Source organism: Passer domesticus, chromosome 31, assembly GCF_036417665.1.
Source record: "Passer domesticus isolate bPasDom1 chromosome 31, bPasDom1.hap1, whole genome shotgun sequence".
Lineage (NCBI taxonomy): Eukaryota > Metazoa > Chordata > Aves > Passeriformes > Passeridae > Passer > Passer domesticus.
In genome coordinates this window covers 2,923,162-2,938,176 of record NC_087504.1, presented here as the reverse complement: position 1 = coordinate 2,938,176, position 15,015 = coordinate 2,923,162, and the positions used below count along the sequence as shown (strand labels likewise).

At 61.1% G+C, this 15,015-nt stretch overlaps 1 protein-coding gene across 1 annotated transcript in view; it reads left to right on the top strand.

Moving 5' to 3' along the window:
* The window catches only part of ERBB3 (erb-b2 receptor tyrosine kinase 3), a 28,341-nt gene extending 15,321 nt beyond the window's left edge, over window positions 1-13,020 (top strand). Inside the window, exons 19-27 of the mRNA XM_064401017.1 lie at window positions 401-586; window positions 3,267-3,422; window positions 4,946-5,021; window positions 5,623-5,769; window positions 6,879-6,976; window positions 7,684-7,851; window positions 9,255-9,326; window positions 10,230-10,532; window positions 12,308-13,020. Coding sequence (XP_064257087.1) covers window positions 401-586; window positions 3,267-3,422; window positions 4,946-5,021; window positions 5,623-5,769; window positions 6,879-6,976; window positions 7,684-7,851; window positions 9,255-9,326; window positions 10,230-10,532; window positions 12,308-12,748 — 1,647 coding nt within the window. The 3' untranslated portion in view covers window positions 12,749-13,020. The remainder of the gene's footprint in view (window positions 1-400; window positions 587-3,266; window positions 3,423-4,945; window positions 5,022-5,622; window positions 5,770-6,878; window positions 6,977-7,683; window positions 7,852-9,254; window positions 9,327-10,229; window positions 10,533-12,307) is intronic.
* Window positions 13,021-15,015: the final 1,995 nt, after the last annotated feature.

The following is a 15,015-nucleotide window of genomic DNA, read 5'->3' as shown; positions in this document are numbered from 1 at the left end:
CACACTCAGGGGGTGGTGTGGGGGTTCTGTGGGAGCGCTCCAGGGGTGCTCCGGGTGTCCCCCTGTATCTGTGGCACCCCGGGCACACTCGGGGGGTGCTCCAGGGATGCTCTGGCTGTCCCCCTATAGCTGGGGATGTTTGGGGGTGCTCTGGGGGTGCTCTGGGTGCCCCCCCGTATCCGCGGCGCCCTGGGCACACTCTGGGGGTGCTGTGGCCACACTCTGGGGGTGCTCTGGGTGTCCTCCTGTATCTGGGGATGTTTGGGGGCGCTCTGGGGGTGCTCTGGGTGTCCCCCTGTATCTGGGGATGTTTGGGGGCGCTCTGGGGGTGCCCCGGGTGCCCCCCCGTATCGGCGGCGCCCCGGGCACGCGGCGGGGGTGCTGACGCCGTGCCCCCCAGCACATGCTGGCCATCGGCAGCCTGGAGCACTCGTACATCGTGCGGCTGCTGGGCATCTGCCCGGGCCCGCAGCTGCAGCTGGTGACGCAGCTGCTGCCGCTGGGCTCGCTGCTCGACTACGTGCGCAAGAACCGCGGCGCCATCAGCCCGCAGCTGCTGCTCAACTGGTGCGTGCAGGTGGCCAAGGTCAGTGCCCGCCGTGCCCGGGGTCCCGAGCGCCCTGAGAACCCCGGGGCACACGGGGTGAGGGGTCTGGGGGGGTCCCGAGCGCCCTGAGAACCCGGGGGCACACGGGGTGAGGGGTCTGGGGGGGTCCCGAGCGCCCTGAGAACCCAGGGGCACACGGGGTGAGGGGTCTGGGGGGGTCCTGAGTGTCCTAAAAACCCAGGGGTCACACGGGGTGAGGGGTTTGGGGGGGTCCTGAGTGTCCTAAAAACCCAGGGGGCACACGGGGTGAGGGGTTTGGGGGGGCCCTGAGTGTCCTAAAAACCCAGGGGTCACACGGGGTGAGGGGTTTGGGGGGGCCCTGAGTGTCCTAAAAACCCAGGGGTCACACGGGGTGAGGGGTTTGGGGGGGGTCCCGAGCGCCCTGAGAACCCGGGGGGCACACAGGGTTAGGGGTTTGGGGGGGTCCTGAGCGTCCTGAGAACCCAGGGGGCACACGGGGTGAGGGGTCTGGGGGGGTCCTGAGCGCCCTGAGAACCCCAGGGCACACGGGGTGAGGGGTCTGGGGGGATCCTGGGTGTTCCTTCCATTCTAGAAACCCGGGGGGCACAGGGGTGAGGGGGTTGGGGGGATCCTGAGTGTCCTGAGAACCCAGGGGCACACGGGGTGAGGGGTCTGGGGGGGTCCCGAGCGCCCTGAGAACCCAGGGGCACACGGGGTGAGGGGTCTGGGGGGGTCCTGAGCGCCCTGAGAACCCAGGGGCACACGGGGTGAGGGGTTTGGGGGGGTTCTGGGTGTTCCTTCCATCCTAGAAACCCAGGGGCACACGGGGTGAGGGGTCTGGGGGGGTCCCGAGCGCCCTGAGAACCCAGGGGCACACGGGGTGAGGGGTTTGGGGGGGCTTTTGCACCTTCCTGCATCCTAAAAACCCAGGGGTCACACGGGGTGAGGGGTCTGGGGGGATCCTGAGTGTCCTAAAAACCCAGGGGCACACGGGGTGAGGGGTCTGGGGGGGTCCTGAGTGTCCTAAAAACCCAGGGGCACACGGGGTGAGGGGTCTGGGGGGATCCTGAGTGTCCTAAAAACCCAGGGGTCACACGGGGTGAGGGGTCTGGGGGGGTCCTGAGTGTCCTAAAAACCCAGGGGTCACACGGGGTGAGGGGTCTGGGGGGGTCCTGGGTGTTCCTTCGATCCTAGAAACCCAGGGGGCACACGGGGTGAGGGGTCTGGGGGGGTCCTGAGCGTCCTGAGAACCCAGGGGCACACGGGGTGAGGGGTTTGGGGGGGTCTTGAGCGCCCTGAGAACCCAGGGGGCACACGGGGTGAGGGGTCTGGGGGGGCTTTTGCACCTTCCTGCATCCTAAAAACCCAGGGGTCACACGGGGTGAGGGGTCTGGGGGGGTCCTGAGCATCCTGAGAACCCAGGGGCACACGGGGTGAGGGGTCTGGGGGGATCCTGAGCACCCTGAGAACCCAGGGGTCACACGGGGTGAGGGGTTTGGGGGGGTCCTGGGTGTTCCTTCCATCCTAGAAACCCAGGGGTCACACGGGGTGAGGGGTTTGGGGGGGTCCCGAGCGCCCTGAGAACCCCGGGGGCACACGGGGTGAGGGGTCTGGGGGGGCTTTTGCACCTTCCTGCATCCTAAAAACCCAGGGGTCACACGGGGTGAGGGGTCTGGGGGGGTCCTGAGCATCCTGAGAACCCAGGGGTCACACGGGGTGAGGGGTTTGGGGGGATCCTGGGTGTTCCTGCATCCTAAAAACCCAGGGGTCACACGGGGTGAAGGGTTATATTATAGACTATATATACATATAATCTATTAAATACATTTAATAAATAAAAATTATATTAAAAATTAATATTTATTCCCGTTTTCAGGGGATGTACTACCTGCAGGAGCACCGCATGGTGCACAGGAACCTGCCTGTTATATTATATATTATTCAATATATAACCAATATTACATAGATATAATAAATCTATTAAATAAAGAAATTAAAATTCTATTAAAAATTAAAATTTCTCCCCATGTTTAGGGGATGTATTACCTGCAGGAGCACCGCATGGTGCACAGAAACCTGCCTGTTATATTATACATTATTCAATATATAACCAATATTACATAGATATAATAAATACATTAAATAAATTAATCAATCAATAAAAATTATATTAAAAATTAATATTTATTCCCATTTTCAGGGGATGTACTACCTGGAGGAGCACCGCATGGTGCACAGGAACCTTCCTGTTATATTATATGTTACATATTATACAATACATAACCAATAATATATACATATAACAAATCTATTAAATAAATAAATTAAAATTATATTTAAAAATCATCTTTATTCCCATTTTCAGGGGATGTGCTACCTGGAGGAGCACCGCATGGTGCACAGGAACCTGCCTGTTATATTAGATATTATACAATATATAACCAATATGACATAGATATAATAAATATATTAAAACAATTAAATGAATAAATTAAAATTATATTAAAAATTAATATTTATTCCCATTTTCAGGGGATGTGCTACCTGGAGGAGCACCGCATGGTGCACAGGAACCTGCCTGTTATATTAGATATAACAAAATATATAGCCAATATTAATAGCTATAATAAATACATTAAATAAATCAATCAATAAATTAAAATTATATTTAAAAATAATATTTATTTCCATTTTTCAGGGGATGTACTACCTGGAGGAGCACCGCATGGTGCACAGGAACCTGGCAGCCCGGAACGTGCTGCTCAAGTCGCCCAGCCAGGCGCAGGTGGCCGATTTCGGCATCGCCGACCTGCTCTACCCCGACGACAAGAAATACTTCTACAACGAGGTCAAGGTGGGCGGGGGCCGGGGCTGGGACCCCCAAATGGCATCGGTGGGACCCCCAGGGGCATCGGTGGGACCCCCAAATGGCATCGGTGGCGCCTCAAATGGCATCGGTGTCACCCACTCTGGGACACCCCCAATGGCATTGGTGGGACCCCCAAATGGCATCGGTGGGACCCCCAGGGGCATCGGTGTGGCACCCAAATGGCATCAGTGTCACCTCAAATGGCACCCAAGGGCATCAGTGGGACCCCAATGGCATCGGTGTCACCCCAAATGGCACCCAAGGGCATCGGTGGGACACCCAAATGGCATCGGTGTCACCCACTTTGGGACACCCCCAATGGCATTGGTGGGATCCCCAAATGGCACCCAAATGGCATCGATGTCACATCCAATGGCATCAGTGTCACCCCCAAAACGCATCAATGTCACCCACTCTGGGACACCCCTAATGGCATCGGTGGGACCCCCAAGGGGCATCAGTGGCACCTCAAAAGGCACCCAAGTGGCATTGGTGTGACATCCAGTGGCATTGGTGGCACCTCAAATGGCATCGGTGTCACCCACTCTGGGACACCCCCAATGGCATTGGTGGGACCCCCAAATGGCATTGGTGGCACCTCAAATGGCATCTGTCACCCACTCTGGGACACCCCCAATGGCATTGGTGGGACCCCCAAATGGCATTGGTGGCACCTCAAATGGCATCTGTCACCCACTCTGGGACACCCCCAATGGCATCAGTGTCACACACAATGGCACCCAAGTGGCATCGGTGTCACCCACTCTGGGACACCCCCAATGGTATTAGTGGCACCTCAAATGGCACCCCAATGGCATTGGTGGGACCCCCAAGGGGCATTGGTGTCACCCCAAGTGGCATCAGTGTCACCCACTCTGGGACACGCCTAATGGCATCGGTGTGACATCCAATGGCATTGGTGGGACCCCCAAATGGCATCGGTGTCACCCCAAATGGCACCCAAGTGGCATCAATGTCGCACCCAATGGCACCCAAGTGGCATCGGTGTCACACCCAACGGCATTGGTGGCACCTCAAATGGCATCAGTGCCACACACAATGGCATCGGTGTGACATCCAAATGGCATTGGTGTCACACCCAATGGCATTGGTGGCACCTCAAATGCATTGGTGGCACCTCAAATGGCACCCAAATGGCATTGGTGTCACACCAAATGGCATCAGTGGGACCCTCAAATGGCATCAGTGTGACACTCAATGGTATTGGTGTCACATGAAATGGCACCCAAATGGCATCAGTGTCACCTCAAATGGCATCGGTGCCACCCCAAATGCCATCCATGTCACCCCCTCAGTACCCCTGGGGCCCCTTGAACCCCAATCCCTTCATGTCCCCAGTGCCCAGGACTGTCCCATCCCCTCTGTGTCACCCACCCTGACACGGTTGTGCCCGTGTCCCCCTGTTGTCCCCATGGTGTCCCCTCGCTGTCCCCATGGTGTCCCCACGGTGTCCCCACGGTGTCCCCACGGTTGTCCCTTTCCCGCAGACGCCCATCAAGTGGATGGCCCTGGAGAGCATCCACTTCGGCAAGTACACGCACCAGAGCGACGTCTGGAGCTACGGTGAGCCACCGCTGTCCCCGCTGTCCCCATTGTCCCCTCTGTCCTCAGTGTCCCGGTGTCCCCCGTGTCTCCAGTGTCCCCGTGTCCCCAGTGTCCCCGGTGTCCCTGGTGTCCCCAGTGTCCCCAGTGTCCCCAGTGTCATTGCTGTCCCCAGGGCTCACGGCTGTCCCCGGTGTCCCCATTGTCCCTAGTGTCCCTGGTGTCATTGCTGTCCCCATGGCTCACGGGTGTCCCCGTGTCCCCAGGGGTGACGCTGTGGGAGATGATGACGTTCGGGGCCGAGCCGTACGCCGGGATCCACCTGGCTGGGCTGTCCCTGGTGTCATGGCTGTCCCCAGTGTCCCCAATGTCCCCAGTGTCCCGTGGCTCATGGCTGTCCCCGTGTCCCCATGGCTCATGGCTGTCCCCGGTGTCCCCAGTGTCCCATAGCTCACGGGTGTCCCCGGTGTCCCGGTGTCCCCAGGGGTGACGCTGTGGGAGATGATGACGTTCGGGGCCGAGCCATGAACCGGGATCCGCCTGGCCGGGCTGTCCCCAGTGTCCCCATTGTCCCCAGTGTCCCCGGTGTCCCGTGGCTCACAGGGTGTCCCGGTGTCCCCAGGGGTGACGCTGTGGGAGATGATGACGTTCGGGGCCGAGCCGTACGCCGGGATCCGCCTGGCCGAGGTGCCGGACCTGCTGGAGAAGGGCGAGCGGCTCTCGCAGCCGCAGATCTGCACCATCGACGTCTACATGGTGATGGTGAAATGTGAGCGCCACCGGCTGCCACCGGCGTGCCACCGGGCTGTCACCAGGGCTGCCACCGGGCTGTCACCAGGGCTGCCACCAGTGTGCCACCACGGTGTCACCAGCGTGCCACCAGGGCTGCCACCGGGCTGTCACCAGGGCTGCCACCAGCGTGTCACCAGGGTGTCACCAGCGTGGCACCAGGGCTGTCACCAGGGCTGTCCCCAGGCTTTCACCAGGGTGTCCCCAGGATGTCCCCAGGGCTGTCACCACGGTGTCACCACGGTGTCACCAGGGCTGTCACAGCACTGCCACCACGGTGTCACCAGTGTGCCACCAGAGTGTCACCAGGGCTGCCACCAGGGCTGCCACCAGTGTGCCACCACGGTGTCACCAGGGCTGCCACCAGGGCTGTCCCCAGGCTTTCACCAGGGTGTCCCCAGGGTGTCCCCAGGGTGGGACAGGGCTGTCACCAGGGCTGTCACCAGAGCTACCATCAGAGTGGCACCAGGGCTGTCACCAAGGCTGTCACTAGGGCTGTCACCAGGGTGTCCTCAGGGTGTCACCAGGGCTGCCACAGGGTTGTCACCAGGGTTGTCACCAGGGCTGTCCCCAGGGCTGGGCAGGGTCCTGCTCCTGTCCCCAGAGCTGTCCTCAGGTCTGTCCCCAGGGCTGTCCCCAGGCTATCACCGTGGTGTCCCCAGAGCTGCCACCAGGGCTGCCACAGGGCTGTCCCCAGAGCTGCCACCAGGGCTGGCAGGCTCCTGCTGCTGTCCCCAGAGCTGCCACCAGGGTGTCCCCAGGCTATCACCGTGGTGTCACCAGAGCTGCCACCATGGTGTCCCCAGGGTGTCACCAGGGTGTCCCCAGAGCTGCCACCAGAGCTGCCACCAGGGTGTCCCCAGAGCTATCACCAGGGTGTCCCCAGAGTTGTCACCAGGTTGTCCCCAGGGCTGTCTCCAGGGTGGGGCAGGTCCTGCTGCTCTCCCCAGGCTGCGTCCTGTCCGTGTCCCCGCCCATGGCCCTGTCCCCACCCCAGGGCCGTGTCCTCACACTGTGACCCTGTCCCCACCCCGGTGTCCCCTCCCCGGTGTCCCCCCGGTGACTGTCGCTGTCCCCGTGTCCCCCCAGGCTGGATGATCGATGAGAACATCCGCCCCACCTTCAAGGAGCTGGCCAACGAGTTCACGCGCATGGCCCGCGACCCCCCGCGCTACCTGGTCATCAAGGTGAGCCCCCCGGGACCCCCAGACCCCCCCAAAACCCCCCTGACCCCCCCAAACCCCCCGCGCTACCTGGTCATCAAGGTGAGCCCCCCGGGACCCCCAAAACCCCCCCAAAACCCCCCCCAAACCTCCCCAGAACCCCCCCAGAACCCCCCGCGCTACCTGGTCATCAAGGTGAGCCCCCCGGGACCCCCAGACCCCCCAGGACCCCACAAAATACCCCCAGAGCCCCCAAACCTCCCCAGGCCCCCTCAAACCCCCCCGCCCTACCTGGTCATCAAGGTGAGCCCCCCAGGACCTCCCAAAACCCCCCTGCACTACCTGGTCATCAAGGTGAGCCCCCAAAGCCTCCAGGACCCCCCCCAAAATCCTCCAGATCCCCCCAAACCCCCAACCCTGACCTGGGACCCCTCCCCACACCTGGCAACCAATGTGAGCCCCCCCAAACCCCCCCAAACTCCCCCCCAGACCCCTCCCAGACCCCTCAAACCCCCCAACCCTGACCTGGGACCCCTCCCCACACCTGGTGACCAAGGTGAGCCCCCCAAACCGCCCCCAGACCCCCCCAAACCACTCCCCGACCCCCCAGACCCCCCCAACCCTGACCCAGGACCCCTCCCCACACCTGGTGACCAAGGTGAGACCCCCCCAGACCCCTCCCAGACCCCCAGGACCCCCCCAGACCCCAACCCTGACCCCCCCCGCAGCAGGAGAGCGGGGCCGCGCCCCCCGGCGAGCCCCCCACCCTCAGCGACAAGGAGCTGGACGAGGTGGAGACGCTGGAGCTGGAGGAGGAGGAGGAGGAGGAGGAGCTGGACGTGGCCTTCGGCCTCGCGCCCGGGCTGGGCCCGCAGCGCCCGAGGGGCGGCTGCGCCCGGGTGAGACCCCCGGGGGGCTGCGGGGGTCGGGGGGGATCGGGGGGCATGAGGGGTCTGGGGGGGATTGGGGAATTGGGGGGGATCCGGGGGGATTGGGGGGTCTGCGGGGGATCGGGGGGGATTGGGGGATCGGGGGGATTGGGGGGGATTGGGGGATGTGGGGCATTAGGGGTCTGGGGGGGATCGGGGGGTCAGGGGGGGATCGGGGGATTGGGGAGATTGGGGGGGATTGGGGGGCTCGGGGGGATCAGGGGATGTGGGGCATTAGGGGTCTGGGGGGGATTGGGGGGTCGGGGGGGGTCTGGGGGGATTGGGGGGGATCAGGGGGGATTGGGGGGTCAGGGGGGGATCGGGGGGGATTGGGGGGGATTGGGGGGTCTGTGGGGGATTGGGGGCTCGGGGGAATTGAGGGGGATCGGGGGGTCTGGGGGGGTCTGGGGGGATCGGGGGGGATTGGGGGATGTGGGGCATTAGGGGTCTGGGGGGGATTGGGGGGTCAGGGGGGGATCGGGGGGGATTGGGGGGTCAGGGGGATTGGGGGGATCTGGGGGGGCTCGGGGGGATCGGGGGGGATTGGGGGATGTGGGGCATTAGGGGTCTGGGGGGGATCGGGGGGGATTGGGGGGTCAGGAGGTCTGGGGGGGATTGGGGGTCCTGGCAGGATGGGGAGGGGGAGCTGGGGGGGCAGAGCAAGGGGGGGGTCCAGAGCCCACCCTCCTGGGGGGCTTGGGGCTGGGAGAGCTTGTGGGACACCCCGGGACCCCGAGTGACATCGGGGGACACTGTGGGACACCCCGGGACCCCCAGTGACACCCCGGGACCCCGAGTGACATCGGGGGACACTGTGGGACACCCCGGGACCCCCAGTGACACCCCGGGACCCCACGTCATGTTCCGGGACCCTGTGCCCCCCCCCTGCCCCGTGCCACACCCCGGGACCCCGTGTCACCTTCCAGGACCCAATGTCACACCCAGGGACCCCGTGTCACCTCCCAAACCCCTGTGTGACACCAGGACCCAACCCCCGAGCCCCCCCAATCCCCCACCAGACGGGGGTCCTCGTGTCCCCGTGTCCCCTCGGTGTCCCCTAGGTGCCACCTCCGTGTCCCCTCAGTGTCCCCTGGGTGCCACCCCGTGTTCCTCCCCATGTCCTCTCGGTGTCCCCTGGGTGCCACCCCCGTGTCCCCTCGGTGTCCCCTGGGTGCCACCCCCGTGTCCCTCGGTGTCCCCTGGGTGCCACCCCGTGTCCCCGCGGTGTCCCCTCGGTGTCCCCCCATGTCCCCTGTGTCCCCTGGGTGCCACCCCCATGTCCCCTCGGTGTCCCCTGGGTGCCACCCCGTGTCCCCTCGGTGTCCCCGCGGTGTCCCCTGGGTGCCACCCCGTGTCCCTCGCTGTCCCCGCAGAGCCCCAGCCTGCTGAGCGCCCCCGCCGGGTACATCCCCATGAACCAGCCCGGCCTGGGCTGCCCCCGCCAGGTACGGGGGGCTCGGGGGGCTCGGGGGGCTCGGGGGGCTCGGGGGGGTTTGGGGGGCTCGGGGTTGGGTTCCCGTTTGGGTCCCCCCCTCTTACTGTCGGTGACAGTACCCCATGGGGGGGGGGTCCCGGGGCGGGTTTGGAGTCCCGGGGCGGGTTTGGGGTGCCCCCCTGACCCCGCCTGTGTCCCCAGCCCGGGGGGTCCCGGGGTGGTTTTGGGGTCCCGTGTCAGGTTTGGGGTCCTGGGTTTGGGGTCCCATGTCAAGTTTGGGGTCCCGGGGCGGATTTAGGGTTCCAGGTCAGGTTTGGGGTCCCGTGTCAGGTTTGGGGTGCCCCCCTGACCCCTCCCGCTGGGTCCCCAGCCCGGGGGTTCTCGAGGTGGATTTGGGGTCCCGGGTCAGGTTTGGGGTCCTGGGTTTGGGGTCCCGTGTCAGATTTGGGGTCCCGGGCTGGTTTTGGGGTCCCGGCTCAGGTTTGGGGTGCCCCCCTGACCCCGCTGTGTCCCCAGCCCGGGGGGTCCCGTGTCAGATTTGGGGTCCCGGGTCAGGTTTTGGGGTCCCGGGTCAGGTTTGGGGTCCTGGGTTTGGGGTCCCGGGTGAGGTTTGGGGTCCCGGGCTGGTTTTGGGGTCCCGTGCCAGGTTTGGGATCCCGGCTCAGGTTTGGGGTCCCGGGCTGGTTTTGGGGTCCCGGCTCAGGTTTGGGGTCCCGGGCTGGTTTTGGGGTCCCGGCTCAGGTTTGGGGTCCCGGCTCAGATTTGGGGTCCCGGGCTGGTTTTGGGGTCCCGGCTCAGGTTTGGGGTCCCGTGTCAGGTTTGGGGTCCCGGGCTGGTTTTGGGGTCCCGGCTCAGGTTTGGGGTCCCGGCTCAGGTTTGGGGTGCCCCCCTGACCCCTCCCCTGTGTCCCCAGCCCGGGGGGTCGCGGCCGGCGCGGCGGCCCCGCCGGGGCTCGGGGGGTCGCACGGTGTCCGAGTGCTCCGAGGGTCGCGGCACGGGCTCGGAGCTGGAGCTGGGGGGCTCGGGGGGGTCCCTGGGGGGCAGCCTGTGCCGCAGCCTGCGCTCGCGGGGGGACAGCGCCTACCTGTCCCAGCGGGAGAGCCTGCCCCCCGCGCCCCCCGGCCCCCAGCCCCCCGCCGACGAGGACCCCAACGGCTACGTCACCCCCGGCTGCGCCCCCCGCGGTGAGGAGGGGGCTTTGGGGGGGGTTTGTCCTGCTGGGGTGGGGCTGGGGGGCTTGGGGAGGGGGGTTCTGTCTGTTTGGGTCGGGTTTTGGGGGTCCTCTCATCCGTGGGGGTCCTTTTGGGGCGGTTCTGTCTCTTTGGACAGGGTCTGGGGGCTTGGGGAGGGGCTCCTATTCCTTTGGATCGGGTTTTGGGGCTCCCCCATCTATGGGGGTCCTTTTGTGGGGGTCCCATCCTGCTGGGGTGGGGCTGGGGGGCTTGGGGAGGGGGGTCTTGTTCCATCAGGTTGGGTTTTGGGGCTCCCGCTGTCCTTGGGGGTCTTGGGGAGTGGGGGGTCCCATCCTATTGGGGTGAGTTTTGGGGCTGCCCCCATCCATGGGGGTCTTTGCGGGGGGGGGCCTCGTCCTGCTGGGGTAGGGCTGGGGGTCTTGGGGAGGGGGCTCCTATTCCTTTGCATCGGGTTTTGGGGCTCCCACATCTATGGGGGTCTTTGGGGGTTCTGATCCTACTGGGGTGGGGCTGGGGGGCTTGGGGAGGGGGGGTCTTGTCCCACTGGATCGGGTTTTGGGGCTCCCCGCATCCGTGGGGGGCTTTGAGGGGGTCTCGTCCTGCTGGGGTGGGGCTGGGGGGCTTGGGGAGGGGGGGTCTGTCCGGTTGGGGCCGGTTTTTGGGGGTCCTCTCATCCGTGGGGGTCCTTTTGGGGCGGTTCTGTCTCTTTGGACAGGGTCTGGGGGTCTTGGGGAGGGGGGGTCTCATCCTCTTGGATCAGGTTTTGGGGCTCCCCGCATCCATGGGGGTCCTTTTGTGGGGGTCTCATCCCGCTGGGATGGGGCTGGGGGGCTTGGGGAGGGGGGTTCTGTCCGGTTGGGGCCGGTTTTTGGGGGTCCTCTCATCCGTGGGGGGCTTTATGGGGGTCCCACCCTGCTGGGGTGGGGCTGGGGGGCTTGGGGAGGGGGGGGGTCTCATCCCTTTGGGTTGGATTTTGGGGTTTTCCTCACCCGTGGGGGGCTTTGTGGGGGTCCCATCCCGCAGGGTTTGGGGTCTCCTGTGCCTCTGGGGGGGGGTCCATCCCCTAATTTTGGGGGTTCCTGTGCCTCCGGGGTGGAACCCCCATTTTTGGGGGTTTTTGGGGTGTTCCACCCTCGGTTTTGGGGTGTTCCACCCCTGTTTTTGGGGGTTTTTGGGGTGTTCCACCCCCCTTTTTGGTTTTTTTTGGGTGTTCCACCCCCATTTTTTTGAGTTCTCGGGTGCTCCATCCCCGTTTTTTTGAGTTTTTGGGGTGCTCCACCCCCGTTTTTTGGGGGTTCCACCCCCATTTTTTTGGGGTTTTCGGGGTGTTCCACCCCCTTTTTTTTGGTTTTCGGGGTGTTCCACCCCCGTTTTTTTGTTTTTGGGGTGTTCCACCCCCGTTTTTTGGAGTTTTTGGGGGTTCCACCCCCGTTTCTTGGGGGTCCCACCCCCGTTTTTTTGGGTTTCAGGGTGTTCCACCCCTCTTTTTGGTTTTTTTGGGTGTTCCACCCCCGTTTTTTGGGATGTTCCACCCCCATTTTTTGGGTTTTTGGGGTGTTCCACCCCCATTTTTTAGGTTTTCGGGGTGTTCCATCCCCTTTTTTGGGTTTTTTTTGGGGTTTTTTTGGGTTTTTTGGATCATTTTGGGGCTGCTCCTTCATCCTTCCGGGCCGGGCTGAGCGGGGGTGAAGCCCCCCACCCCGGCTCGGTTCTGGGGGGGGGGGTCCCTGACCTCTGTGCGCCCCCCCCAGACCCCCCGGGGGGCTCGGCGCCGGCCGCGCGCGAGGAAGAGGAGGAGGAGGAGGAGGAAGAGTACGAATACATGAACCGGCGACCCCCGGGGGTCTCCCCCCAGCCCCGCCCGGCCTCCCTGGAAGAACTGGGCTACGAGTACATGGAGGTGACCTCGGACCCCGCGGGACCCCCCACCCAAAACCCCCGGGGGGCCGCCGAGGATGGTGATGACGATGATGATGAAGATGAAGATTACGAATACATGAACAAACAGCCGCGGCTCAGCCGCTCGCTGCCCCCCGCGACCCCCGCCCGGGGGCGGGAGGAGGAGGAGGAGCAGGGCTACGAGGAGATGGAGGCGGTGCTGCCCCCCGCCCACCCCCAGCTCGCCCCCGCGACCCCCATGAAGCCCCTGCGGAGCCTCGAGGCCTCGGACTGCGCCTTCGACAACCCCGACTACTGGCACAGCCGCCTCTTCGCCAAGAGCGACCCCCGCAGGACTTAGGGGACCCCCTCCTCACAATCCGGGACCCCTCCCCGCCCCGCGACCCCCCCTCGGGACCCCGCCTCAATGTGGGGGGGGCTCGCGCTGAAGATGAAGGATCCACCCCCCCCCCAAAGGGAGGAGCTGCTGTGGGTTTTATTTTATTTTATTATTTTATTTTATTTTATTTTATTTTATTTTATTTTATTTTATTTTATTTTATTTTATTTTATTTTATTTTATTTTATTTTGTTTGATTTCACTTTATTTTATTTTATTTTATTTTATTTTATTTCATTTTATTTTATTTTATTTCACTTTATTTTATTTTATTTTATTTCATTTTATTTTATTTCATTTTATTTTATTTTATTTTATTTATTTTATTTTATTTCATTTCATTTCATTTTATTTTATTTCACTTTATTTTATTTTATTTTATTTCACTTTATTTTATTTTATTTTATTTTATTTCATTTTATTTCATTTTATTTTATTTCACTTTATTTTATTTTATTTTATTTTGTTTTATTTTATTTTATTTTATTTTATTTTATTTTGTTTTATTTTATTTCACTTTATTTTATTTTATTTTATTTCACTTTATTTTATTTTATTTTATTTTATTTTATTTTATTTTATTTTATTTTATTTCATTTCATTTTATTTTATTTCACTTTATTTTATTTTATTTTATTTCACTTTATTTGATTTGATTTGATTTCACTTTATTTTATTTTATTTCATTTCATTTTATTTATTTTATTTTATTTTATTTTATTTTATTTTATTTTATTTCACTTTATTTTATTTTATTTCATTTTATTTTATTTTATTTTATTTTATTTTATTTTATTTTATTTTATTTTATTTTATTTTATTTCACTTTATTTTATTTTATTTTATTTTATTTTATTTTGTTTTATTTTAATTTAATTTTTTTAAAATTTTTTTTTAAATTTTTATTTTATTTTATTTTATTTTTTATTTTTGGGGCGGGGGTCTCAGCGCTCAGCCCCTCCCCTATTTTTTTTTTTTTTTTTTGGGGGGGGGATGAGCTTAGCCCGCTCAGGTGGGGAGGGGGACCCCCCGGAGACCCCTCCATTATTTCTTTCCTCCCCCTTCCACTCACTGAAGGCGCTCCCCAAATCCCTGGGGGGGTTTTGGGGTCCCCGGGAGAATTTTGGGATCCCCGGGGGGGTTTTGGGGTCCCCGGGGGGATTTTGGGGTCCCCGGGGGGATTTTGGGGTCCCTTGAGCCCCCCCCGCGCTGCCTGGGGGGCAGCAGAGGGGATTTCTGAAGGACCCCAGACTCATTTTCGGGGCTCCCCACTGAGTGAAGGTTTGGGGTGTCCCCCCCCCCCCCCTCAGCCGGGATCCGTTTTTTGGGGGGTTTCTCCCCGTTTTTTTGGGGGGGTTTCTCCCTTTTTTTGGTTTTTTTTTTTTCCCGGTTTTTTTGGGGTTTTTTTCCCGTTTTTTGGGGGGGTTCTCCCCGGTTTTTGGGGGGTTCTCTCCCCATTTTGGGGATTTTTTTTTCCCGGGTTTTGGGGGTTTCCCCCCGGTTTTTGGGGGTTTCCCCCCGGTTTTGGGGTGTGGGGGGGGGGAGCCCCCGCTCAGGGATCGCCCCCGGCCCCGGGGGTCGCGCGGGATGAGTGAAAATAAAGGAATTTCAGTAAAAAACGACCGCGGTGAGGATTGTGGGGGTCGGGGATCGGAGCGGAGACCGGGACCGGGGTGCGGGGACAGCGGTTAGCGCCCGGTGCCGGTGCCGGTACCGGGGGTCACGGGGGGGTCACGGGGGGTCACGGGGGGAGGTCACGGGGGCAAGCACCGGGCCGGGGGTCCGGCGGAGCTGGGAGCGTGGGGCTGAGGCCGGTGGGTGAGGCCGGGTACCCCGGTCCGGGGACAGCAGGGACCGGTCCCGGTGTGGCCCCGGTGCGGTAATGGCGGGGGGGGGACACCGGGGGTCGCGGGTGTGGGGGTTTGTGAGCGGGGAGCGGTGCGGCAGGGTGGGATCCGGGAACATGCCGGGACCCCGACAGCTGAACGAGAGGTCGAATCCACGCTCCCGGTGCGCTCCCGGTACCGAAATTCCGCACCCGGTTCTTCCTCTCCTTCCGCCTACATCCCCCATCACCCCCCGCGCGCCGCTTCCGCTCCCGCACCCCGCCTCGTCTCGCGAGAGCCGTGCTGCACGCCGGGAGTTGCAGTCCGCGGGGCGGAGACACACACCCGTCCGGGGCCTCTGCTTCGCGGGGGCCGCCGGGAGTTGTAGTCCGGGGGGGCGGG